General features: G+C 41.8%; 1 protein-coding gene across 1 annotated transcript; it reads right to left on the bottom strand.

Moving 5' to 3' along the window:
• Nucleotides 1-314: 314 nt before the first annotated feature.
• LOC124140776 lies at nt 315-20271 on the bottom strand. Its single transcript, XM_046508526.2, has 6 exons — nt 20043-20271; nt 15425-16077; nt 11579-11707; nt 9568-9642; nt 3109-3250; nt 315-1684 (listed from the first exon to the last, which is right to left on the bottom strand). The coding sequence occupies exons 1-6, from the start codon at nt 20214-20216 to the stop codon at nt 1373-1375; spliced, it is 1485 nt and encodes a 494-aa protein (XP_046364482.2). The 5' UTR covers nt 20217-20271; the 3' UTR covers nt 315-1372.
• Nucleotides 20272-26606: the final 6335 nt, after the last annotated feature.

The raw sequence follows: 26606 nt of genomic DNA, 5'->3' as shown, positions 1-26606 counted from the left end.
CCAATAGTTTTCATGTATAATTTGTATTTGTGCTCCTCAAAACTTATCAAATAATCATCCAAGTTTTATCCAAGGATTAACTCTACTTTCGTTTTTAGAGCTAGAAATGTAACAAGAAAGGATATATCAATTTCTTTTCCCTTATTTTAGTATCACACTTTGAGACGACCTTAATAAAAGTTCATTTATTTTAAAATAATTTACGACACATATACTTTGTATTGATCAGCAAAGTAAGTGACAATGGCCACTGATTCGTTTGTAATGTATATATCTAAACTGTCGGCCAAAAGAAAGTGTACAGGCATGTTTGATGATGGCTAAAAGGAAACAAGAAATGTTTATTTGATGGTGATGTCTTTGAAACAGGTATCATAGGCGATATTAAATGCATCATATCTCACAGCAGGTAGCCTGGTAACGGTTTCATATAAACGTTTGTCATTTTGGGGTCAAATCCAATTTTCAACTGTATTCTTTCTTCTGCCCGGCACCTTAGAGTTACTTTGGTAAGTAATTTTATTTGCCGCTTTAAGTAGGAGTATCTCAACAAAAGCTGGTTTACATAAATTATACATATACATAAATAGAACCTGGATAGTATGATGAACGAACGCGAAAATCACATCATCTAAGCTTGTGCATGAAAGTCGGATTCTGATTGGCTGAGACCCATATTATTATTTCCAATGTACTCCGCTAACACACATCTCCTATGTTCCCCGCTCGAATTGCCGAACTGTTGGCAACATACGAACCGCAATTTTGTATCTCGAATTAACTATGTAAGACATTCTCCGGATATTTACGATATTTTCCGAATGAAAAGGTCTTGGGGAATGAGTTTGTTTTTTGTCGTCTGCGATAATGCCTAACTGTGGTATTCTTACCGACTCGGACCAAAGCATGCATACATGAGACTAACCTGCAATATGATAAGGTGTGTTGCAAGGTAAATTGGCTGACCACGGGTCAATCAGGTGACATGGGTTGAAGTACCCTCAATGTTAGTGTCTGTCCCCCTCGATACCGGTGTACATCGATGTGTCGATGTGTCTGTAATGTATACTACACCACGCTACTCTCTACGAGCGTAGTGTCCTGTATAGAACACTTAGTTTTGGAGCATATCACGACTGTAACCATGCTTAGATCCAGCATTGTTAAAATATAAAAATCCTCTCTCAGTGGCGGGGATTGTCTCAAACATACTACATTGGTTTTCAAAAGGGGGGTCCGGATTCCATGACACCCCCACCCACCACCCTCATCCCCAGACCCACTCGGCTCCCCACCTATGTTAACAAAATATCAGATTTAAAGTTCAAATTTTCAGTGCAAACCGTGACCCCAACGTCATTCTCTCCCAAGATTATGATCTCGCCTGCTCTCGAATCCTCAGAAACATGATATCATAGCTCTGAGGTCTCTGTTCGCCAAACATGGATTTAATCTTTTTGTCGTGAGGACTTGTACGGGCAATCCTGAAGCCGTCTATGTATATATCACGCATCAACACAAGGTAGTTTATGTAGTCTTCCTTGGAAGGCTCCGTCCTGCTCTGAGACAAGACGTGAATCTCCAGAAGAAACTGTTTCACTTTGCCCATAACTCCACTCTCGAACATTTCCGGTATCGCTCGCCATTCGTTGTCCTCGATATCGACTTTGAGAATATCGATAGCCTGTGGTATAAAGACAGAACATGTTAATTCGTGTTCATTGGGGGAAATGCGAGGGATTTGGATCATATGAAGTGTCGGCAATAATTCAGCTTATATGATGAACTAAGGGAGTATATCGACCAACACAATCGATGTTGGAAAACACAAAAGAAACCAGTTCGCGGCTGTCGGTAGGTAATCTCCGGGACTGGCTCGATCAATTTCATTCAATTATTTCTTGTTGATGCAGATATTCTCAATCCAATTTCTCTTGTCTTTAATAGAATGTTGATGCTCATTTTGGTGTCATATGTTTCAATGGACGGATCAATAGACGGTCTGAGGACGGATGAACGGGTGTTTCAATGGACGGATCAATAGAGCGGTCTGGGGACGGATGAACGGGTGTTTCAATAGACGGATCAATAGAGCGGTCTGGGGACGGATGAACGGGTGTTTCAATGGACGGATCAATAGACGGTCTGAGGACGGATGAACGGGTGTTTCAATGGACGGATCAATAGACGGTCTGAGGACGGATGAACGGGTGTTTGAATGGGCGGATCAATAGAGCGGTCTGGGGACGGATGAACGGGTGTCTGAATGGGCGGATCAGAAGAGCGGTCTGAGGACGGATGAACGGGTGTTTCAATGGACGGATCAGTAGAGCGGTCTGGGGACGGATGAACGGGTGTCTGAATTGGCGGATCAGAAGAGGGTCTGAAGACGGATGAAAGGGTGTTTGAATGGACATATGAATGGAGGTTTGAGGGCGGATAAACGGGTGTTTGACTGGATAGATGAATAGAAGGTCTGAGGACGAATAAACGGGTGTTCCATCAATGAAGGGAGAAGAGATGGAGTTTAATTCCAGACATTGTAACATTTGCTTGAGTTGCAGTAGTGTAACTTAAAACTTGATTCAATTTGGACGTAGTCATGCCCATATTACTGACGTAACGCAAGTAACAATACTGAAATCTTATACACGCTTCTTTCGTTACTCAACCATCCTGGTACGACTGTACGTATGATAATATAATTCTGAATAGCCTCTTGGTAGATCGACCCGTGAAGATCCGGGGTAGAATAGGTCTTCGGCAACCCATGCTTGCCGTAAAAGGCGACTATGCTTGTCGTAAAAGGCGACTAACTGAATCGGGTGGTCAGGCTCGCTGACTTGGTTGATGCATGTCATCGATCCCCATTGCGTGAAGTATTTAGACTCGAGTATTTACAGACCGCCGTCATATAGTTGACATAGTGCTGAGTGCGGCGTAACACAACAACCACCCAACCAACCAATTGTGTAGATCGATGCTCATGGTATCAATCACTGGATTGTCTGGTCCAGATTCGATTATTTACAGACCGCCGTCATATAGCTTGAATATTGCTGAGTGCGGCGTAAAACAACAAACCAACCAACTTGGTATATCGCTTACCTTAGTATGAAACAATTCGTCCTTTACTGTGGCCAGTGTTCGGACCTTCCAACCACTTGGAGTCCGGCCATTGTCCGATGACAACGTGAGGGCATGGATGACCACTCCCGACATGCGTTTTAGCCCGTCCATCGACTTCATCCTGGGAATGGGAAATAATCAGTGTAAGTATGTATGTGCTTATATCCATCCCTATGTCACCGAAGGTTTACCCGAAGGGCAGCCAATGGATAAATGCGTCACGTTAAACGGCGGCACGGACGGCCCATTCGCCTAAGGCAGAGTTGCTTCCCTTTGGTGTGTCAGAAACCTATGATTGTGGGTTCGATTCCGTTTTTAGGTTTGTCAGCACCATCTTCATGCTCATGGGTTTAGCATAAGTGGAAGACGTCTGAGACCTGTATCACTTCGGGCTTTCTTCCCACTATATGCTGACACGCCGTGAAACGGAAATACTGTTCAATGCGCAGTTAAACAAACTCACTCACTCACTCACTCACTCACTCACTCGACGCAGTATTGCTGAAATATTGCCCCAAACGGCATAAAACCGTATCCACACACGCATTTATTCAAGGCAGGCTAAAACGTCATTTCCAGCATAAACCCCTGACTTGAAATGTGTTCGATGCGGTTGACTGACGTTTACGGTCACAAGACCTTGTCCAGTCTACACTGTTTAACAATGATCTCCGAAAAACATATATGGAGAGGTTATCACGCGAGTGTGTTTTGGGATGGTAAATATCCTGTAGTAGGAATAAACATTGTATTTAGCGAACCTTAGCGTCTCTCACAAAAATTATCTAAACTTGCAAGTTTTCCTGGAATTAGCGCATTAATATATATTATAGGTCAGAAGTTAAGTAATGTGTCACTCGGACAGTGAGAACAGTCAATACAGTTCCAGCTGAAACCTGTTTCTTATGCAGTGCCTTCAACAATTGCCATACAGTGACTACAACAATTGCCTACACAAATTGTTTCTACTTGCCTTTCGCGGCAACCCTTTGGTCTTACCGCTGGAGTAATTGTCCTTTATCAAAGGAAAACTACTCTAACACAAAGTCTATAAGACGCCACGTTTGTTGACAGAGTCTACCGGTCGTGTCATAACGTTACAAAGTGCAGTCAGATGTGCATACAGCGACAAGACGAAACAAGGTAACAATTCGGACATATTTCGGTCAAATCCAACTGTTTTAATTTGGGGAAAAGGTTCCAAGCCGCAAAGATCTACAAGCACAGATATGGATACTGATCCCGTAGGGCTAGTGTCATCGCTGAATTGTTTCGCAATTTATATCTCCAAATTTGACATATTCTTGACTATTCTTTTGATAATGATAGCAATTATCCCAGTAGTTTCTCCAGATTCCCAATAGTTAATTCTGACTCGATCGCCGAATGACAAGGGCGACGCCATGTGTGTTTGTAAACACTGAATTAAGTCCCTATACTTGACCTTTGATATTTGCATCTCTATCCGCATATGACCCCAACGGATATCGTTTTCTTCCGTTGGCTTTATCCTTCCGACAAACCTACCCATTATAGGATAAACTGCGATCATGGGAATGAATATGTTCCGTTTGCTTGAACATATACTCCAAAATGAAACATCAACAAAATTCTACTTTTGCATAGCGATTGTATTAATATGTAAGGTAAGTGTAACAATTAGCCTAAAATAAGATTTTGAAATATTATTAAAAGCAATTCGAAAATCCCTTGTTCCCTTTCAAAAACCAATCTCAACCAATAGAGCGTAATTAGTGTCATTTTAAAAACAATGCAATGTCATTACGACAATGACACACTAGCTCATAAACAGCTAAGATCTGATCCGATTTAATGCGTGGCGAATTATGAAGTACCCACCCTGACCCAGAAGCGAGACAAGATTGAATCACTTAAGCCTACATGGCCTTCACCTGGCTGAGGAGAGTTTTATCTGGTAATCTTGAAGCAATTATTTCTTCTAACGCATGCGCCGAATCTCTTTAGTGTTTTTCCACCGTCGCTTTGTGTTCACTTTTCCCCACGAATGAATAGATATCTAATGTCCATCAATCCCCAGCGAGAGAGCGAGAGAGAATGGAGCGTAACGAAAAGGTGCAAGTGGAAAATAGAGCTCTCTGTCACACACACCATTCATTCACTCACACCCCGTATTCATGCGAATCGCTTCAACTATTGCTGAGTTTGGATAAATGGAAGGGAGATAATTCTGAATTTATATCATTGAGGACAAGTCGCACGTAAAATCTCGACTACATGCAATCTCATAAAAATCAGATCTCAGTTCTCGCTGCCTAAACAAAGATCTGAGGACATCCCATTACGGGTCACGTCAGAACGATCTTTCGCGAACTTTGACCGACCACTGAAATGACAAACATCGGCCAATTAGAAAGCAGTTTTCTCGAGCTTTACGGTACTCGTTTCAACCTGGCGACTTCCATTTCAGACTACGCTTGAAAAATATGTTGACACGGTTCTTGATTAAAATTTTGAAAACTGAACAAACGAACATTACGGAATGTCTAATATATGGCTGAGATTGTATGGCAGTACTTCCCATGTACTGTGCAACGCCTCCTCCGTTCAAATGTTTATCCCACGGAAGCGAGAGACAGACGATAATTTTGACGGAATCAGTCGTACGGGGCGTAACTGTCGTTCGGAATACCCCGTGTTAACGTTTTCGAGGTTGCATGATTAGAAAACACATTCCGACTGTCACTTTCATGATCTGGTAAGCGACGCTTTGATTGGTTGGATGAAAGCTCGTTCTGACATGACCCGTAATGGGATGTCCTCAGATCTTTGTTTAGCGATAGCGAGAGCTAAGATCTGATTTTAATGAGATTGGACTACATGTGAGTGACATCCACAGCCAAACAAACGGTGAGGAAATATCCTTATTTGCTAGAGTTCATCATGTCTTTCTCATAAAAAATATTCAGTAAATATTCTCCATTTATCATGTAATAATTAGGTTTTTCGGAAGGATTAAGCCAACGGATAAAAACGGTAGGTACTACTCGGGTCCAAAGATACTGACAATCAGTGTCTAACTGGGCCGTAGTTAACGTATTGTTTCGGCAACTTTGGACATATAAATTGCGAAACAATTTAGCGAAGACACTAGCCTAGCGTGATCAGTTTCCTTATCTGTGATTGTAGATCTTTGCGGCTTTGCGCCTTTTCCCTAATTTTAAACAGTTGGATTTGTACGTAGTTCTTCGTGACGTTATGATAGGACAGACAAAATAAGACTAAACAAACGGGATTTCCCATAGGCTAGCGTTAGAGTAACTTCCCTTTGATGAAGGCCAGTTACTCTAGCGGGCGGGGGGGCGGTCGGGTAGCCTAGTGGTTGAAGCGTTCCCGACATAGGTACAATTTGTGAAGCCCATGTCTGGTGTCCCCCGCCGTGATATTGCTGGAATATTGCTAAAAGCGGCGTAAAACCATATTCACTCACTCACTCTAGCGGGCGGACCTATGGACAATCTTCATTAAAATCAGATCTTAGCTCTCGCTATCGCTAAACAAAGATCTGTGGACATCCCATTGCGGGTCACATCAGACCGACGTTTCGCGAACTTTGACCGACCAATGGAATGACTGACAAGAAGTCGACAATAGCCAATCAGAAGGCAGCTGAATCGAGCTTAATGGCACGACTTTCAAACTGGTGACTACGCTTCGAAACATAATTTGACATATACTCGATTAAAAAAATAAAAACTGAACAAAAGTGAGTGAGTATGGTTTTACGCCGCTTTTAGCAGAATTCCAGCAATATCACAGCGGGGGACACCAGAAATGTGCTTCACACAATATACCTATGTCGGGAATCGAACCCGGGTCTTCGGTGTGACGAGCGAACGCTTTAACCACTAGGCTCACTGAACAAAAGAACATTCTGGAATGCCTAATATATGGTCCAGATTGTATGAATACGGACATAAAGCCCATAACTGTCGTTTGGAATACCCTGTGTGGGTTTTTTTCGATGTTGGACAATCAAAAATCACATTCCAACTGTCACTTTCATAATCTGATAAGCGATGCCCTGATTGGTCAGATGAAAGGTCGTTCTGACATGACCCTTAATGGGATATCCTCAGATCTTTGTTTAGCGATAGCGAGAACAAAGATCTGATTTTAATGAGATTGGACCTATGGATGGACGCGAAAGGCAAATGGAACAATATGTGTTGGCAATTGTTATTTTGTCCAGATGTTGCTACGGCACTGTCTTAGAAACAGGTTTCGGTTGGAACTATACTGTTGTCACTGTCCCACTGACAGATCACTGACCTACTGACGTGATACATATTAATGCGCGCATTCCAGGCAAGGTTGCAATGTATAGGTTATGTTTATAAAAGGTTTTTATAAAAGAATTTAACAATGACATTACATGATAAAGAGGTAATCACGTGAGTGTGTTTTGGTATGTTAAATATCCTGTATTAGGAATAGACACTATGTGCTTAGCTCGCCAAGGCTCTCCAAATGCAATGGGTTTTTTTTCCTTATACAGGATATTTAATATACCAAAACACACTCAGGTGATAACCTCTATTTATCATATAATGGGTAGGTTTCTCAGCAGGATAAAGCCAACGGATAAAAACGATATCCGTTGGGGTCGTATGCGGATAGAGATGCAAATATCAAAGGTCAAGTTGGGACTACTTTCACTGTTTATAAACAAACATGGCGTCGCCCTCATCATTCGGCGATCGAGTCAGGATTAACCATCGGGAATCTGGATAAACTACAGGGAAAATTGCTATCATTATCAAAGGAACAGTCTAATAAACTGAAAATCAGTCTCTAACTGTGACGTAGCTAAGGCATTTTATGAGTTTGGGCAACTTAAGAGATATAAATTTCGAAACAATTTTGCGAGGGCACTAGGCCTAGCCAAGCGGGATCAGTAGCCATATCTGTGCTTGTAGACCTCTGCGGCTTGAACCCTTCTCCACAAATTAAAATAGTTGGATTTGTCCGAAATATGTTTGAATTGTTACCTTGTTTCGTTTTGTCGCTGTGTGTACATCTGACTACACTTCTTAACGTTATGACAGGACATGCCGACTGTCAACGTGGCTGTGACGTCTCATAGACTAGGGTTAGAGTAGCTTCCCTTTGACAAAGGACAGTTACTCTAGCGGACAGACAGATGGATTGCCGCGAAAGGCAATTAAAAACAATTGTTGTTTTGCGTATATGTTGCTTCGCCACTGTATAAGAAACAAATTTCAGTTGGAACTATATTGGCTACTGTCACTGTTCGACTAACACATCACTTACCCTGTGACGTAATAAATATTAATGCGCGCATTCCAGAAAAACTCGCAATGTTTCGGTTATGTATGTGAGAGAGGGAAAGCTATTTTGAAGCACAGAATTAAAGAATGACATTATATGATAAAGAGGTTATCACGCTTGTGTTTGGGGATGGTAAATATCCTGTATTAGGAATAAACACTATGTATTTAGCTCGCCAAGGCTCGCTAAATACAATGTTTATTCCTAATGCAGGATATTTACCATCCCCAAACACACTCGCGTGATAACCTCTATATGTTCGTAAAACATACAGGATATCAATATTATTAGTTGTCAACAGAGCCGGTAGGAATAGTGTACATGGATTCGAAGTGCCTCGCACACAGGGTACATCACACCATATATCACAACGAACCGGTTGACAACGAATTTATCTTTTAACGTATCGCGCGTTTATATAAACGTATGGCAATTAAACCGTTCCGCTGACTGGGTGACATTTGGTAGATTGTGTTAAAACATCCAGAGTTATCGCCCTTGTATTACTTGGCTATGCCCGGTTCGTTTTTGCCAAACAAAATTTCAAGGTGTTCACTTTCGAGAAAAAATAATCATATAATTGTTGTCGCATTGGTAAGAAGTTTGGCATTTTCTTGCGGGATATACAAATCATACCTCATCTCTCAGCGGGATTCATGGGAAAAAACCAATCAGAAACGAGTATCTTAGGGGATTGTAAAATAAATGTATCATGGATTTTTGGGGATAAATAGGAATCCATGTATTGAACATTTACTACAGTTTTAATGAGCCTCCAAAGTTATTCCACATCACAACACCAGGCAATGTGGAATTTCTACCGTTACGTGACAAGTATATTTTTGTTTGTTGTTTTACGTCGAGCTCGGCACTATTCCAGCTATATGACGGCGGTCTGTACATAACCGAGTCTAAACCAAACAATCCCGTGATTAGCTTCATTAACATCGATATGCGCAATTAGGATACGGTGACACGCATTACTCAACATCAAGTTAGAAACCTGACCGCCTAATCCCGTTAGTCGCTTCTTCCGACCAGCATGGGTTGCTGAAGACCAGTTGTAACCCAGCCAGCATGTTTAGTCTCATGTGTCATATTACTCACTTTGGGTCAAAATAATGAGTTTCACATCCGTATCTTTTAGCAACGTCGTCCTCAAACTTAAAGTTTGTATCGAATCTGAAAAATTAAAAAGAAAATCCATTGTAACTTCGTCCTCTAACTTAAAGTTTGTGTCGAATCTGAAAAATTAAAAACAAAATCTGTATCTTCAATGTGTATGAACGAAAACATCGTGGGCTTCATCGAAACGGTTTATGTGAACTTTTATATCAGCCAATCAGCGTCGCGGATTCCTCTCACGTTAAGCTGGCCTGCCTTGGTAAAACTGAAATAGTTTTCAAAGCAGCGATTAACCCAACTCACTTTCTGACCTAAAGTTACTTATTCAGTTACAGTGATACTTTTGACACATCTAGATGTGCATTATCAGTTATATAAAATATGTATATGGACAGTTTGCACAGGTCGCTGTTGAGCGGAACTGTCTGAACCCATTGACTTGCGCACACTAACATTTGGACGATGAAGACGTTGTTGTAGAATAAGCAGTAGTTGAAGTGGTGATAGACATACATGAATTACTATTACATGTGGTAGTAACACATGCAGTGATAGGGTAGAAGGAGCAGTACTAGAAATAGTAGCATTAGTACATGAAGTAGCCGTTGTAGTAACAGGAGTAGGGGTAGCAGGAGCAGTAATAGTAGTAGTACTAGAAATAGTAGCATTAGTACATGAAGTAGCCGTTGTAGTAACAGGAGTAGGGGTAGCAGGAGCAGTAATAGTAGTAGTACTAGAAATAGTAGCATTAGTACATGAAGTAGCCGTTGTAGTAACAGGAGTAGGGGTAGCAGGAGCAGTAATAGTAGTAGTACTAGAAATAGTAGCATTAGTACATGAAGTAGCCGTTGTAGTAACAGGAGTAGGGGTAGCAGGAGCAGTAATAGTAGTAGTACTAGAAATAGTAGCATTAGTACATGAAGTAGCCGTTGTAGTAACAGGAGTAGGGGTAGCAGGAGCAGTAATAGTAGTAGTACTAGAAATAGTAGCATTAGTACATGAAGTAGCCGTTGTAGTAACAGGAGTAGGGGTAGCAGGAGCAGTAATAGTAGCAGTACTAGAAATAGAAGTAGTAGTAGTAGTGCCAGTTGTGGAAGTAGTAGTGGTAGTACTAGTAGCAGTAGTAGAAGTAGTTTGTTTCATGTTTTACGCCGTACTCAGCAACATTCCAGCTTTGTGACGGCGCCCAGTCAATAATCGTGTCTGGACCAGACAATCCGGTGATTGGCATCATAAGCATTGATCTGCACCATTGGGATACGATGACATGCATCAACCAATTAGCCGAACCCGTTAGTCGCCTCTTATGACAAGCATGGGTTAGATCAATTCTAACCCTGTTCTTCATGGGTGGGTCAGTAGTAGTAGTAGCAGCAGTAGTAGTAGTAGTAGTAGTAGTAGTAGTAGTAGTAGTAGTAGTCGATGTAGCAACAGTAGCAGATGTAGTAATATTAATAGACGCAAAGTTAGAACTGCAGACATTACAAAACACGTAGCATAGACTAAGGGGAAGGTATATTAAAAGATAGTAGTTCTAGTCGAAGTAGAACTAGTTACAGTAGTATACGTTGTTGTAAAAGTGGTGAGAGTAGCAGCGTTAGTACATAAAGTATAATTATCAGTTAAAGTAGTAGTAGTAGTTGTTGTTGTAGTAGTAGTTGCAGTAGTAGTAGTTGTTGTAGAAGTAGTAGTAGTAGTGGTAGTAGTAGTAGTAGTAGTAGTAGTAGTAGTAGTAGTGGTGGTTGTAGTAGTAGTAGTAGTAGTAGTAGTAGTAGTAGTAGTAGTAGTAGTAGTGGTGGTGGTAGTAGTAGTAGTAGTAGTAGTAGTGGCGGTGGTGGTAGTAGTAGTAGTAGTAGTAGTAGTAGTAGTAGTAGTAGTAGTAGTAGTAACAGATGAAGTAGTAGAAGTACCAGTAGAGGTGGTAGTGGTTGTAGTTTATCATAATGCATAATGTATAGCGCCTTAATAACGGGTGTCCATTCCCGGCACTTACCCAAATGAGTACATCAAGCAGGGGCGTTCAGGGCGGTACCCGTCTGCATGGCACACGTCCCATGCCCCGTCCCCCTTCTTCCCCATGGGGGCGATTATAGCACACTCAATCTGCGGCACGATCACGTAGCTGAAGACAAAACACGAGACGCTCACGGTTACTTGGCATCACTAAACAATTACTAATAACACAATCCGGGAACAGGTCTGAATGTTTAAGATAAACAATTCTAAATCGAAAATTGCCTGAACTGTTGATCTGCATTATAGATTTTATAATATCATTAATAAAAAACATTATCATATATCACACATTGGAAACATGCTACCACTGACATGAGTCTTGTCAACAGCAGATGAGCGATGATTTGCGATCAAGGTATACAGAGTTACGCCCCTTGTTATTGAAGCCTCGACTCAAGTTTGACGAACGTCTTAAATGAATATGTTAATTCAACAATTTTAAGGATTAATATTAAAGCTAGCATGCACAAAATGAAGAAAATTCGATTCATTGAAAAGGACACGATAATAAAAACGATCCCTGTTTTTTTATAATCTTTGCTACTCAGAGATTTAAGGAAATGTTAGTGAAAATGTTATATCAGCTACATTGAAGTAGATTCTAGTTTTCCAACTACTTTCCACAGCTGAGGTTATGTACTCTGACCTGCGAGATTTGGGTAATGATATGTAATAAGGGGAAATAGGGAAAAGAGTCTACTCGCGGTTGAATATATCTTGAATAGTTTAACCGTCGTGATCGTGTCATGACATTATTTAATCACTTAATTAAAATTAATACATGTACATATGTATTTCAATGTTCTATAAAGATTTTTTTCAATGATGTGTGTGGGCGCGTGCGAGTGTGTGTGCGTGTGTGTGTGAGAGAGAGTGCATGTGTGTGTGCGTGTGTGTGTGAGAGAGTGCATGTGTGTGTTGCGTTGGAGTGGGGAGAGCACTGTTACTGGGATCAGTGGGCCTCTGGTCAACGTAGAGACATACCGGCAGATTACTGCATTCATGATTCTCTGTAAAGGCTCACACGAGCACAGATTACTACATTCATGCCTCTCTGTAGAGGCTCACACGAGCACAGATTACTACATTCATGCCTCTCTGTAGAGGCTCACACGAGCACAGATTACTACATTCATGCCTCTCTGTAAAGGATCACACGAGCACAGATTACTACATTCATGCCTCTCTGTAGAGGCTCACACGAGCACAGATTACTACATTCATGCCTCTCTGTAGAGGCTCACACGAGCACAGATTACTACATTCATGCCTCTCTGTAAAGGATCACACGAGCACAGATAACTGCATTCATGCCTCTCTATAAAGGATCACACGAGCACAGATTACTACATTCATGCCTCTCTGTAGAGGCTCACACGAGCACAGATTACTACATTCATGCCTCTCTGTAAAGGCTCACACGAGCACAGATTACTGCATTCATGCCTCTCTGTAAAGGATCACACGAGCACAGATTACTAAATTCATGCCTCTCTGTAAAGGATCACACGAGCACAGATTACTGCATTCATGCCTCTCTGTAGAGGATCACACGAGCACAGATTACTACATTCATGCCTCTCTGTAAAGGATCACACGAGCACAGATTACTGCATTCATGCCTCTCTGTAGAGGATCACACGAGCACAGATTACTACATTCATGCCTCTCTGTAGAGGCTCACACGAGCACAGATTACTACATTCATGCCTCTCTGTAAAGGATCACACGAGCACAGATTACTGCATTCATGCCTCTCTGTAGAGGATCACACGAGCACAGATTACTACATTCATGCCTCTCTGTAGAGGCTCACACGAGCACAGATTACTACATTCATGCCTCTCTGTAAAGGATCACACGAGCACAGATTACTGCATTCATGCCTCTCTGTAGAGGCTCACACGAGCACAGATTACTACATTCATGTCTCTCTGTAAAGGATCACACGAGCACAGATAACTGCATTCATGCCTCTCTGTAGAGGCTCACACGAGCACAGATTACTACATTCATGCCTCTCTGTAGAGGCTCACACGAGCACAGATTACTACATTCATGCATCTCTGTTAAGGATCACACGAGCACAGATTACTACATTCATGCCTCTCTGTAGAGGCTCACACGAGCACAGATTACTACATTCATGCCTCTCTGTAAAGGATCACACGAGCACAGATAACTGCATTCATGCCTCTCTATAAAGGATCACACGAGCACAGATTACTACATTCATGCCTCTCTGTAGAGGCTCACACGAGCACAGATTACTACATTCATGCCTCTCTGTAAAGGCTCACACGAGCACAGATTACTGCATTCATGCCTCTCTGTAAAGGATCACACGAGCACAGATTACTAAATTCATGCCTCTCTGTAAAGGATCACACGAGCACAGATTACTGCATTCATGCCTCTCTGTAGAGGATCACACGAGCACAGATTACTAAATTCATGCCTCTCTGTAAAGGATCACACGAGCACAGATTACTGCATTCATGCCTCTCTGTAGAGGATCACACGAGCACAGATTACTACATTCATGCCTCTCTGTAGAGGCTCACACGAGCACAGATTACTACATTCATGCCTCTCTGTAAAGGATCACACGAGCACAGATTACTGCATTCATGCCTCTCTGTAGAGGATCACACGAGCACAGATTACTACATTCATGCCTCTCTGTAGAGGCTCACACGAGCACAGATTACTACATTCATGCCTCTCTGTAAAGGATCACACGAGCACAGATTACTGCATTCATGCCTCTCTGTAGAGGCTCACACGAGCACAGATTACTACATTCATGTCTCTCTGTAAAGGATCACACGAGCACAGATAACTGCATTCATGCCTCTCTGTAGAGGCTCACACGAGCACAGATTACTACATTCATGCCTCTCTGTAGAGGCTCACACGAGCACAGATTACTACATTCATGCATCTCTGTTAAGGATCACACGAGCACAGATTACTACATTCATGCCTCTCTGTAGAGGCTCACACGAGCACAGATTACTACATTCATGCCTCTCTGTTAAGGATCACACGAGCACAGATTACTGCATTCATGCCTCTCTTTAAAGGGTCACACGAGCACAGATTACTGCATTCATGCCTCTCTGTAAAGGCTCACACGAGTACAGATTACTACATTCACGCCTCTCTGTTAAGGATCACACGAGCACAGATTACTACATTCATGCCTCTCTGTAGAGGCTCACACGAGCAAAGATTACTACATTCATGCCTCTCTGTAAAGGATCACACGAGCAAAGATTACTACATTCATGCCTCTCTGTAAAGGATCACACGAGCACAGATTACTGCATTCATGCCTCTCTGTGAAGGATCACACGAGCACAGATTACTACATTCATGCCTCTCTGTAAAGGATCACACGAGCAAAGATTACTACATTCATGCCTCTCTGTAAACGATCACACGAGCACAGATTACTACATTCATGCCTCTCTGTAAAGGCTCACACGAGCACAGATTACTACATTCATGCCTCTCTGTAAAGGATCACACGAGCACAGATTACTACATTCATGCCTCTCTGTAAAGGATCACACGAGCACAGATTACTACATCCATGCCTCTCTGTAAAGGATCACACGAGCACAGATTACTACATTCATGCCTCTCTGTAGAGGGTCACACGAGCACTCTCTCTCTATCTATTCAGACGTATTATGCATGCAGGGATAATGATATTATATCTTATTCTTGTGTAGCAATTATTAACGCTCATCGTCCCCTGCATTGCGATAAAATAATTTTATATAAAAAGTGAAAGAATTGTTCTCAACATTCTTACTTGTGGAACGTAGACTCGAGTCGCCCATGGTCCCATGTGCTGAGGGTTGCTCTGTCGGGTAGCACGGCGTCCACCACCCCAGCGCGACCAGGCGGTGCCACATTGTTAGCCTCCTTCTGAGCAAATTCTAATTTTCGCTTCAGAGCGGCAAGTCTCTCTTTGTCAGCACCGAGTATCTTTGCTACTTCATGTTTTTGCATCGCCGGCTCTTTGTTTTGAACTGGTTCTTTGTCCTTTGCAAATTCAATGTTGTTGTTTACATCCTCAACTTCGTCCTTGACCTCAGGGACTTTGTTTTCGACCTTGACCTCAATATTGTTTTGTTCGTCCTTGACCCCAGGAATATGACCTGTGTCTGCTGGCTCTTTTACATCCTGATTGTCATTTTGCACGTCCCCATCCGGCCCATCTATGTCAATGACTTCATCCACTTTGACGACAGGCTTATGTATCGCTATATTGTGTTCGACCTTCACCTCTTCTACATCATTCACATGAGGTTCTCTGTCCTGGCCAAAGTGTACAGGCTCACGAACTGGTTGCCTCACGCGAACCTTTCCATGGCCGACTTTCAGTTCCTCACCCCCGTGTGATTCCCAGAATCCACCTTCTTTCTCTGCGACATTCGAGCCACCCCCGCCTCCGCCAAGTTGCTGATGAAAATATAAAGAGTATATGAAAACCAAAAAACATGTGGAAATATTTTAACACAACCTTCGGTTGGTCAGACATAAATAATGATTATAAGCTATTTGGGGGTGGGGGTGGGTGGGGTAGGGGGAGGGTCTGAGGGTGGCCCACCCCACCAATCCAAAAACGTAACAAGATAACATGTAGATTTGGTGGTTAAAGTAAATTAATAAGGGTTTATCAAATGGCCCAAGTGGGCACGCACGCACGCACAAACAAACAAACAAACAAACAAACAAACAAACAAACAAACAAACAAACACACACACACACACACACACACACACACACACACACACACACACACACACACACACACCTGGATCCGCCCCTGCAGAATCACTGAGTTATTTCTGTTATATCAGGGCGTGTCAGCTTGATGTGGGAGGAAAGCCCTAAGTGATGAATCCACGGGAATGGTTTTGACAAACCTAGACACACATATTCATGGCGAATCTGGAATTCGAACTCTCGAACATGCGTTTTTGTCACGCACAAGGGACGCAACTCCGCATGGCGAATAGCGGCGCTTCAGGCTGCACGTATTCTACTTGTTCTGTTCGCTGTGCGTGAGCCGTACCAGGATCCACTGTCCGCGTGTTATGGCCCTGCGTCTGTCACAATCTCATTAAAATCAGATCTTAGTTCTCGCTGCTTGTTTAGCGGTAGCCAGAACTAAGGTCTGATTTTAATGAGATTGCGTCTGTCAGCACAATACAGGGGAGGTGGGGGCTGGAGGTTAAAGCGTTTGCCAGGCCAGGGTTCGATTCCTCACATAGGTACAATGTGTGAAGCCAGTTTCCTGTGTCCCCGCAGAGACATTGCTGGAAAATTGCATGAAAACGGCGTAAAACCATACTCACTCACTTTCAGCACAACACATGTTCTCGTTTTGGCAAATTGGTAAGCATCTGCGACTTCCAATACGGGCTTTCATTCAAAATTTACATTTTACGCTTCACTTAGTAAAATTCCAGCTATATGACGGTGGACTGTAAATAATCGAGTCTGGACCAATCAATCCAGTCTTTGACGTCGTGAGCGGTTCTTTTTTATGTGGGAAGATGTATATTAATTACACCTGTAAATATGTACTGTTTAAAAATTGATGGTGATATTCTGATTGTGTGACCTGAATATATTGGTCTTGGACAATCAATCAATATTTCAGTAATACTGAACCTGATTAATATACTAGATATGTGTTGTAAGTTTTGGTGTTTAACGGTGACATCAGCAATATACCAGCTATATGACGGCGGTCTGAAATTAATCGAGCCTGGACCAGACAACCCAGTGGTTGACATCACGAGCATCGATTCATGCAATTGGGATACGATGACATGCATCAACCAAGTCAGCGAGTCTGACACCCGATCCCGTGAGTAACCTCTTTCGACAAGCATGGGTTGCTGAAGATCAATTCTAAATCGGAAAGTTTTGAATTTTGTCCCAAACATGCATTGTATCACTGATAACGGCTGTGGTGCTTGAGAGGTCTGATCACGTGCGATGCATCCCTGTTAACTGACAGCGGACAGTTCACCTTACAAGAGCGTGTCAAACCCCATACCATACCCAATGAAATCCTCCCGACTAACACATATTACCATATACTAGGGACCCGTGAAGATTCCGGGATAGAATAGTTCTTCAGCAACCAATGCTTGCCGTAAAAGGTGACTATGCTTGTCGTAAAAGGCGACTAACGGGATCGGGTGGTCAGGCTCGCTGAATTGGTTGATCGCATGTCATCGTATCCCAATTGCGTGGATCGATGCTCATGATATTAATCACTGGATTGTCTGATCCAGACTCGATTATTTTACAGACCGCCGTCATATAGCTGGAGTGCGGCGTTAAACAACAAACAAACCATATACTAGTCACGGGATAATGTGCCTCGTGTATTTTTAAATGGTTCCGCCCAGTAACCGCCCTGAATGTTTGGTGTACGGATTAACGGGGTCCGGGCTAAAGATGTTTCACTGTATTAGGTTGCGCATTGAAGAAGCTTGAGATTGAAACCACCATCAACTAAAGATATGCTCGGCCTCGCCCGCGTTGATTGAGTTTAGATTTAGTTTAGAGTGCCTAAACATGCATCCTGATAATGTATGGCCATGCATCATCTTTGTGTTATAACAAACATGTAGTTGGACAATGTTTATTCGGCCGTATTTCCTCCACGAGATTTCCTCGGATGGACCAGGCGTCGCAATAAGCTATGCAGAGTTGTGTCCCCTGAGTTGCGTCGTGACAAATTCCGATGATCGTGTGTTCGATGATCGATGATCCCCGTGTCACCCTGATTATAATTCTGTGTCGGGTAAAGTCTGGGTATCTGTCCATTCCTGGGGTCAGGCCCGAGAAGTTTCTCAAAACACATCACTACTTTCAGACATTGACAAAACACTCTTTTGTGGAAAATATTAACCAAAACGAAATCAGAACTCTTTGTAGTCGATATTTATATGCCCCTGCGTGACGCACGTGGGTCGTGTTTCTCTGCAACTTTTCTTTACATTGCAAGATGCATTCCCATTTACAATTTCTTGGGGCCCTTAACGAGTATTGTACCAATCACATTTTGAGAGTGAGTGAGTGAGTATGGTTTAAAGCCGCTTTTAGCTATAGTCCAGTAATATCACAGCAGGAGAATCAGAAATGGGCTTCACACATTTTACCCATGTGGGGAATCGAACCCAGGCTTCGGTGTGAAGAACGAACGCTTTAACCACTAGGCTACCCCACCGCCCCTCACATTGAAAACATAATATTTGAAATATAGAGCCCTGAACAAGGATATATATGGGGTTTTTCATCAAGTACATATAAAGTTATTTGACCTTAATATAATTATGGGTAGCATAACTCAACACAACCTTATGCATTTTATTTTCTAAACCTTTAATGATTATGAAAATATTTAAATATATTTAAAAGTTAGTTTCACACAATTTTAACATGTGTCCCTTAGCTGAGGTAGTCTGTCAGCACCTTATTTATCCGTGCATGTTGCTTGAACCAAAGTTGTAATAGCAAGATCAGGGGCTACTTGCACAAAGCGATCTTAGCGCTAAGACTATCGTAAGCTTATGTTAGAGTATGGGAGTTACAATCATCTTAGCGCTAAGATAGTTTTATGCAAGTGGGCCCAGGAGTCCGTGATTGAATTGAACACTGTTCAAGGTAGCGTCAACCGAACTCGCTGTGTCCGCCAATAAACACGGCTTTCGGAATGATGTGTTACATCTGCGGCACCGCTTGTGTAGGTATCGACAGTGTGTTGAGCTTTAGGCGCCAGATGTCACCATTGTTGAAAGGCGGCATATAGATTTTTGATAGAGAAGTAATGATCGAGGAGACTTGTAGTGTTGAATGTCAGCATTCATGGAAGCAGACGTTGTAACGATAACTTGTACGAGTGCGCTTTCATGTCATATTTATAACAGGCAAAAACTTTCAATCACTTTTCAGTGTCGTTGATAATATTTGCGAGCTTTGTGTTTACTCGTTTGTTATATTATTCATGTGTATATTCATTATGATACACACACATAAATAGAGTTTGAGAGTTTGAGAGAGAGAGAGAGAAATTTAAATGAGCTAAGATTTACTGTTCACCGTTTAATATTTAAACGTAGGCAAATTATCTATCGATGTAATCTAGTATCTATTATGATTACAAGCTGTATGACTCGTTAACATTGCTTGCTTGATGAAATAGTAATCATCAGAATTGATATAAATAAAATAATATCAAACAAAACGTCATACTAAAACTGAGGAACCAACGTCAATAAAACTTTACAACCCTACCTATCACCGAAATGGGCTCTATTCTCTTTGTATTTAAAAGCCACATATACAGTATAACAAATATTCCTTATGAAGAAATAATCAGTTAAAACCGAAGTACGCTTACCGGAATGTGCTCCATTAAGGACTGTGTGAAGGCTATGTGTCGCCTCCGGGTGTAAACTAGGTAGGCGACAGCCCCCGCAATCAACAGTGTCCATATTAGGCAGGTTTTCCTCCTGTACCACGGAATCACTCCTCCTCGGCACATCCTCATCTCTCCAGCGGGGTCCTCAGCCATTCAAAATGGCGACCGAGATACGCACGTCGCGTTTATGTCGCTCAATAGTCCTTGAACATGTGACGGCTGGCAGTGTTCCGCATCTTGTTGCGCTGAATTTTGGTTTGCAGGTGCAATATACGTCTTTGAGGCATTTCGATGAATATTCTCAAGAATGTTTGGCATATAGAGGCACCTGAAATCAGACTGTGAGACTTGACTACTTTCTGTACTGAAATCAATAGTTTAATCTATTCGACGTTTCAGAAGAACGAATAATGCCGAAATTACCAGTTGAATGGACATGGTTCACCATACAGGGAATCGAACCCGGTCTTATTAGTGCTTTGTTGTAAATTATCCTAGTTCGTTTATCACGCTAATGTCTTTCCTAAAAGGACCGCCTCCATGGTCTAGAGGTGGAGCGTCCGCATGGTCGATCCCCGGCCACGTCATACCAAAAGACGTTAAAAGATGGTACTTGTTGTTACCCTGTCTGGTGCTCGGCATTATGAGGCTAAACAAGGACTGGTCGGCTCGGAGTCAGTAAACTGTGTCTGAGTGGGGCATCCATTTTAAACAGCGGCATGGTCCGGACTAGTACAATCAGCTACACACACACACACACACACACACACACACACACACACATGTGTGTGCATGCACGTCGCTATATATATAAGTGCAATAACGTCGGACGCGACGTTAAACCCCATTTCACCTCACCTTCCCGTAAAACTGCAATGACAAATATATTATACTGACAGAGGCGCTGTGTAACAAACAGTTATTGTGTTTATAGACGCTTCCATCATGCACAAAAATCATTGGCATCATCTTTGATTTAAGTTAATCTCTGTGTAACAAAACAACAACTCGAAGAAGCAAAACAATTTTTTTTTAAAAAGCCCAAAGATACCCATATCGAACCCCCATGTGACTGACGCTCGTCGTCTGTTAGCCCCCGTCACTAATGCAGTGTGTGAGTGAGCATAGTTTAACGTCGTTTTGGTAACATTCCCGCAACATCACGATGAGGGACACCAGCAATGGGCTTTACACAATGTATCCGTGTGGGTAACACGGGCCTTTGTCGTTACAAGAGGACGCTATAACCAATCGACTGCTCCCTTGAGTAAATTGATGCAAAGCTAATATTCAGGCATCTATTAATAAATTAAATTTATTAAAAACGTATTACGGAAAGGAAACTGGATCTTTTAATAAAAATAACTGTATGTAGGCGTCCTAGTCCTCACTGTGTTCCTCGACACTTAATATCGCGATTATTAGTTAAAGAAGCTATTCCGGCGATAAGGAATATAACAATAATTGCAACTTATAACGTACGCATTTCCATTCGTCACCACTCGCCCCTTTCCGTAACCTGCAAGAAGACTTGTCCCTCTATCGATGAATTTTATGTGCGAAAATACGATCAGAAATGCGAAAAACAATCAGAATCAGAAATTCTGTAGCGTACCTACTTATTGATCCAAGTACTATACTGTCATAAAGCGTACATTTGTAACTCAGAAGGTAAAACAAATTGTAATTTGCATGTTTTACCTTCAGAATCAGACATGAAAATGTGACACATTTCAGTTAAAATATTTATGTAGTATAAAACATTATAAAAAGAAAGCTAGTTTTCACAACAATGGCTCCCGGAAGCACTTGTTATTGTAACAAATGTTATATTTGGGATAACGCTTTCTTAGTATAGTACAGATTCTCGTACCTTATTGGATTGGGTTGAGTTCCGTCCGGGTTTCGAACCCATACTTGCCAGAGTGGGGCACCCAATCGCCAGCACACAAAGTCAGCGATCTAACCCACTAAGCCACCGAGGCTTCCACAAAAAAGCACTTGTTATTGATTTCAAGGAACATGGGGTATTAGGTTGACTCAATCATAGCGTACATGATACCGTTGACATTGATATATCTTCAGTGGCAAAGTTATAAATTTAAGTGAACTGAAGATGGCTCAAGTTATTCATCTTTCCGAGGCAAGGGTGTCAACTGACTATAAAAGTCCAGTTTCAACCCTTGCCGAACTAGGCTGGAATTATAGAGTTACATTTTGGATGGACTAATGAGTCCAACGAGTGCATAGTCCAATAAAAGTCGCATCACGAAATCAACATCCGGTTCGTAAACTATCGTACAGATTTCGGTCGTGTCAGAATTTGCAAAGCATGTATACCGTCAACTTAGCGTCAACAGACATTTTCCAAATCTTTTCATGTTTTTAAACCAGGTGCTCAAGTGATCTGATGCGAAGTAAGACCCGTTTTATTACTATATAGATCTTGATTATCGATCACGTCGTTATTACTGGGCGCCGCCTTTTTGTTTGAAGCAAATGCAAGTGATATCAGAGGTAGAATTTGAATGGTCTATAGAAGGGACGTAACTCGTAATAGCCACTGGTGGCGCTACGATCGAAACCAGAAATTCCGGCCTCGTTCGGCAAGTGTGGAAACTCGACTTTTACAGTCTCGGGAAGATGAAGTTATCGGACTCAGACGTGAACCAGCCTGGAGAAGGTGATGAATCAATGAGGGTCAAGGTGTGGGAAGACAGAAAGATAGACCCAGAATCTTGAAGATTTCTGCCATAAACTACATGGACTCCGTTGCGAAGTTGCTGGGCGCATGGGATTAAACTTTATGTATCAACTTCAAGGTGCAAAACATCCAAATACCGTTTGACTCCCGTGTGTGATTTTATCTAACTTTATGTTGTCATCGTGAAATCTAGGCTTTTGAACTATTCGCTTGTCAGGTATAAAACAGTGCTGACATCCAAACTCTATCTCTTTATCTTTACACCCCTACTGTACTTGATAAAAAGAGAACCGCTCTGTTTTGAAATTGTTAAGCTCCAGGGCCCGCTTGCACAAAGCGATCTTAGCGCTAAGATGATCGTAACTCCCATTCTTTAACATAGGCTTACAATAGTCGTAGCGCTAAGATCGCTTTGTGCAAGTGGGTCTGATCCGTCGATTGTGCTTGAATATATAGTGCTGATCGGCCGAACCCTATTTTCTTCTTCTTAACTATATATTCAGTCGATCTGGATGACACCAAACGAGTCTGGGACAGGGCGTGTCTCTCTCTTATGATTGTTGCCGAATAACATAAACACATCCAGCGTAATACTTTACAGTTATGTGAACACCGTGTAACTTACAGACATCATCTATATGTGTACACAATGACCCGTTTTCCCGGAATAAGGAACACACTTTTTGTGCAAATTTCACAGTAAGACGAATGCATTTCTAAGCTTGGCCAGGCTTTAATGAGCCTTTCTACACACTTATATTTTGGGATGTCATTGTCATACTCTTGTGGCCCAGTATTAAAATAATTTAGTAGTATTACCACGCATGTAGCTCTCCTTTAAAAAAAATCGCGATATTTTGTGGCACTTTTTTATTTCAAGTGGCAAGGACAAGTCAGCCTCGTAATTGCTTTTCTTTTCAATTAAAAAGACGAAATCACACATGTACATTGGATGTGCGGTGGTGATGTTTCTTGAATTTTTGCCTCTGTATATCACTGTTTCCTTGTCTGCGTTTGTGTCAATCCATTAATATATTGTATGTAGGTGCGATATGTGTCATCTCGCCATAATCTGTGTTAGAGTTTGCCCCCGATAACTTACTTGATCGGGGGATAATGCTTGTGGCTTGCATGTCATCGTGCCCCACCGGTGTTGATTGTTGCTCATAATATCAATCACTGGTTTGCCTGACCGTACCTGATTATTTACGGGCCGTGGTGAATACAGCTAGAATTAAACCAACAAACGAACGTCTCCCTGTGTGATACACAACATAAGTCACCTAAACGCTCGTAAAATCCAAACTTTGGCCTTTGTAAGGCGGCCGTTACATATCATCTTCCCTGCAACATTTCTGTATTGTATATTTTCCGACTATTTTCGATTTTCCCATAATAGTCGACTGTCGAGATACGGACTGACGTTTCTAAGTGAACGAAGTGTTTTGGTAGTAGTGAGTGAGTGAGTATGGTTTTAAGCCGCTTTTAGCAATACTCCAGCAATATCACAGCAGGGGAATCAGAAATGGGCTTCACACATTGTACCCCTGTCGGGAATCGAACCCGGGTCTTCGGCGTGACGAGCGAACGCTTTAACCACTAGGCTACCCGACCGCCCCTCCGACTACGAAATTAAAGTTAGTAATCATTTTTACGTGAGCGAGTGAGTATGGTTTTAAGCCGCTTTTAGCAATACTCCAGCAATATCACAGCAGGGGAATCAGAAATGGGCTTCACACATTGTACCCATGTCGGGAATCGAACCCGTTTTCGGCGTGACGAGCGAACGCGTTAACCACTAGGTTACCCCACCGCTCCTCATTTTAAAAGAACATTATGTGGACCAACCAATGTATCACGTGCACCTTCTTAGTGAAACCTTTCATATTAGAGTGTTGTATCTCCTCCAGTGAAACCCTTCATACCCGGTTGTTGTATCACCATCTTAGTGAAACCCGTCATATCAGTGTGTAGTATCCCCGTCTTAGTGAAACCTTTCATATTAGAGACTTGTATCACATTCTTAGTGAAACCCTTCATATCAGGTTGTTGTATCCCATTCTTAGTGAAACCCTTTATATCAAGGTGTTGTATCCCCGTCTTAGTGAAACCCTTCATATCAAGTTGTTGTATCACATTCTTAGTGAAACCCTTTAAATCAGGTTGTTGTATCACATTCTTAATGAAACCCTTTATATCAAGGTGTTGTATCACCGTCTTAGTGAAATCCTTCATATCAAAGTGTTGTATCACATTCTTAGTGAAATCCTTCATATCAAAGTGTTGTATCACATTCTTAGTGAAACCCTTTATATCAAGGTGTTGCATCTCCGTCTTAGTGAAACCCTCCATATCAAGGTGTTGTATCACATTCTTAGTGAAACCCTTCATATCAGGTTGTTGTATCACATTCTTAGTGAAACCATTTATATCAAGGTGTTGTATCACATTTTAATTAAACCCTTTATATCAAGGTGTTGTATCCCCGTCTTAGTGAAACCCTTCATATCAGGTTGTTGTATCACATTCTTAGTGAAACCCTTTATATCAAGGTGTTGTATCCCCGTCTTAGTGAAACCCTTCATATCAAGTTGTTGTATCCCCGTCTTAGTGAAACCCTTCATATCAGGTTGTTGTAACACATTCTTAATGAAACCCTTTATATCAATGTGTTGTATCCCCGTCTTAGTGAAACCCTCCATATCAAGGTGTTGTATCACCTTCTTAGTGAAACCCTTCATATCAGGTTGTTGTATCAAATACTTAGTGAAACCCTTTATATCAAGGTGCTGTATCCCCGTCTTAGTGAAACCCTCCATATCAAAGTGCTGTATCACATCCTTAGTGAAACCCTTGGACTTAGGGTTATTATCACATTCAAAATAAATCTCTATGTCACAAAGTGTTTATTCACCATCTGCCTCCCCATAGCATGTTTTACGGTACATTTTTGTGTTTTTATTGATCAGTTTCGTTTTATGCAACCTGGTTTCAGAACTTAAAAAAAAAATATAAAAAAATGTCAGTGTCGCACGTCTGAAAACTAACATACCCAATAACCTCCCAAGGCACGGCAGTTGATAACAAACCACTTATTGTGTTACAATAGCTTCATTGTGTCCAGGAAAGAGGGGTAATTTATCTCTTGGTTGTCTGCGAACCCTGGCCTTACGGAAACGACGTACGTAACAATGTGTGTGTTTACTGCACGACAAACCAAAAACACCTGAAAGCTTCCACCAGTTACGTGACGGGCTGTCACAATAGATTCCACATTGCTGAGCATGGTACGAAGTGCCCATGTGTGCTGAATAGTGGGTAATTGTGTGACTGGGCCAAGGTTTTCGCTTCATGACAAAATAGTCAGAAAACGGATTGGGAATACAGAAAAATATACAAGAATGCAGAACATTGTATAGATCAGATTGAACGAATAGAAAGATTAAGATAATGACGAAGGCCTTTGTTGTTTTCATTTTATATTTAGAATCTTCATTCTTTGGCCTTCAAACAGTGTCATTGACTAATTTATACGAGAAAAACAGAGTGAGTTAGAAATATATAGCGCTTTTAGCAATATTCCATCAATACCGCGAAGGTAGCACAAGAAACAGGAGCTCCGGGAACATGATATCACCGTGCAGAGCTCTGGAAACGTAATGTTACTGTGCAGAGCTCTTGGAACGTGATATTACTGTGTAGAGCTCCTGGAACGTAATATCACTGTGTGGAGCTCCGGGAACGTGATATTACTGTGCAGAGCTCTGGGAACGTAATATTACTGTGTAGAGCTCCTGGAACGTAATATCATTGTGCAGAGCTCCTGGAACGTAATAGCA

Source organism: Haliotis rufescens, unplaced genomic scaffold, assembly GCF_023055435.1.
Source record: "Haliotis rufescens isolate VD_foot unplaced genomic scaffold, xgHalRufe1.0.p SCAF_2, whole genome shotgun sequence".
NCBI lineage: Eukaryota > Metazoa > Mollusca > Gastropoda > Lepetellida > Haliotidae > Haliotis > Haliotis rufescens.
The sequence above is the reverse complement of the archived record's forward strand: the minus strand, read 5'-3'. Positions and strand labels throughout refer to the sequence as shown.